General features: G+C 50.4%; 1 protein-coding gene across 1 annotated transcript in view; it reads right to left on the bottom strand.

Moving 5' to 3' along the window:
• Positions 1-11: 11 nt before the first annotated feature.
• The window catches only part of PIN1 (peptidylprolyl cis/trans isomerase, NIMA-interacting 1), a 12,056-nt gene continuing 10,682 nt past the window's right edge, over positions 12-1,385 (bottom strand). The window contains exon 4 of the mRNA XM_009643032.2: positions 12-514. Within this exon, the coding sequence (XP_009641327.1) occupies positions 405-514 (110 nt within the window). The 3' untranslated portion in view covers positions 12-404. The remainder of the gene's footprint in view (positions 515-1,385) is intronic.

Raw genomic sequence — 1,385 nt, 5'->3', positions numbered from 1 at the left:
GGAAGCGCTGAAGGGCGACCGTTAGCATCCTCGGCTTTAGGAGACACGGCAATGGAACTCAAGCAGCTGGGGCATGCCAGGAACGTCGGGTTGAACATTCCCCTCTGCTCCTGAAGGATGCTACTGTCTTATTCCGATGGCGTTCTCGCCCTCGGCTAACCATGCGTCTCTGCAGGTGACAAACACGGTGTCGGGTGCCACAGAAGATATCGAGATATGAAATGAGCTGCTTTTTTTTTTTTTTTTTTTCTTTTTTTTTTTTTTTTTTTTTGCTTTTTTAACTGGATATGAAGTTCCTCTGGGAGAGTGCAGGGTTGGAGTAGGGTTGGGTTTGGTTTGGTTTTTTGTTTTGTATTTCCTTTCTTCCCCTCGCCCTTTCCTTTCTAACACGTCACCAAGGCACTTCACTCTGTGCGGAGGATGATGTGGATCCCTGATTCTGTGAAAACTGGGCCGCTCATCTCCCCAGCCCTCAGCGCAAATGAGGCATCTTCAAAAGGCTTCTGCATCTGACCTGCAGAGAGCAGACACCAGAAAGTTCAATTAAGCTCAGCAACGCGTGGGGAAAAAAAAAATAAAAAATCCTTCCAAGCAAGCAAACCTCCGCCGAAGCCAGCTTCCAGGCAAACAACAAAGTCCCCAATTAATAACTCGCAGGGGGTGTTTGTTTTCAGCTGCTCCCAGAAGATGACTCAAAACAACTCATTCACACATGCACGCACGCAGACTTGCTGGGTTTTTGGGTTGGTTTTTTTTTTTTTTTTTTTCATTTGAACAGAGGGTTTTTGCTCAGCTCCTACAGACGTCGCCGTAGCGAGGAGAGACGCTCGAGGAGCTGCGGACCCGAAAGGCAGAGGCCATCGGTTCTTGCAGACTCACCGGCGCTAAGCGGCTGCTCGTCCTTCCAGCCTCGCGTGCCCTCCAGGTGCACGGGGGACGGCCGGATGGATGCGGTGTGCATTACAAGCCGTGCTAAATAATTTATAAAGCACACGTGGGTAATGGCATGACCTAGATAAGAACTGCTCGTAAGGCTCCAGACTCCAAGTCAACTGGAGTTGCGGGAGGTTTTAAGTCATCCAGGTTCAGGGAAGCCAGAGGTGCTCCGAGGAAGGACCCCGGAGGAGGATTCACGAGCGGAACTACCGCTCGGTGGGGGGGTGGGCAGAGGGAATGAGCAGCACAAGTGCTCAGGCAGAATAATTCAAGCCAAGAGGAGAGCCACCAGGTTGAAAGAAGGTTGAACGGGGACAATATTTTTGCCCGGTTTCCCGGGACAGAAGTTAGAGCAGAGAAACTGCCCATTCCAGGCAAAATAATGAGGTTTTACTGGTATCAACAGGTCAAAGTCTCAGCGGGGGGCTCTCAGTAAAAGCTTCAGGAGA

This window comes from Egretta garzetta, unplaced genomic scaffold, assembly GCF_000687185.1.
Source record: "Egretta garzetta isolate BGI_Z169 unplaced genomic scaffold, ASM68718v1 scaffold1267, whole genome shotgun sequence".
Classification (NCBI taxonomy): Eukaryota; Metazoa; Chordata; class Aves; order Pelecaniformes; family Ardeidae; genus Egretta; species Egretta garzetta.
This window is presented reverse-complemented; position numbering and strand designations above follow the sequence as displayed.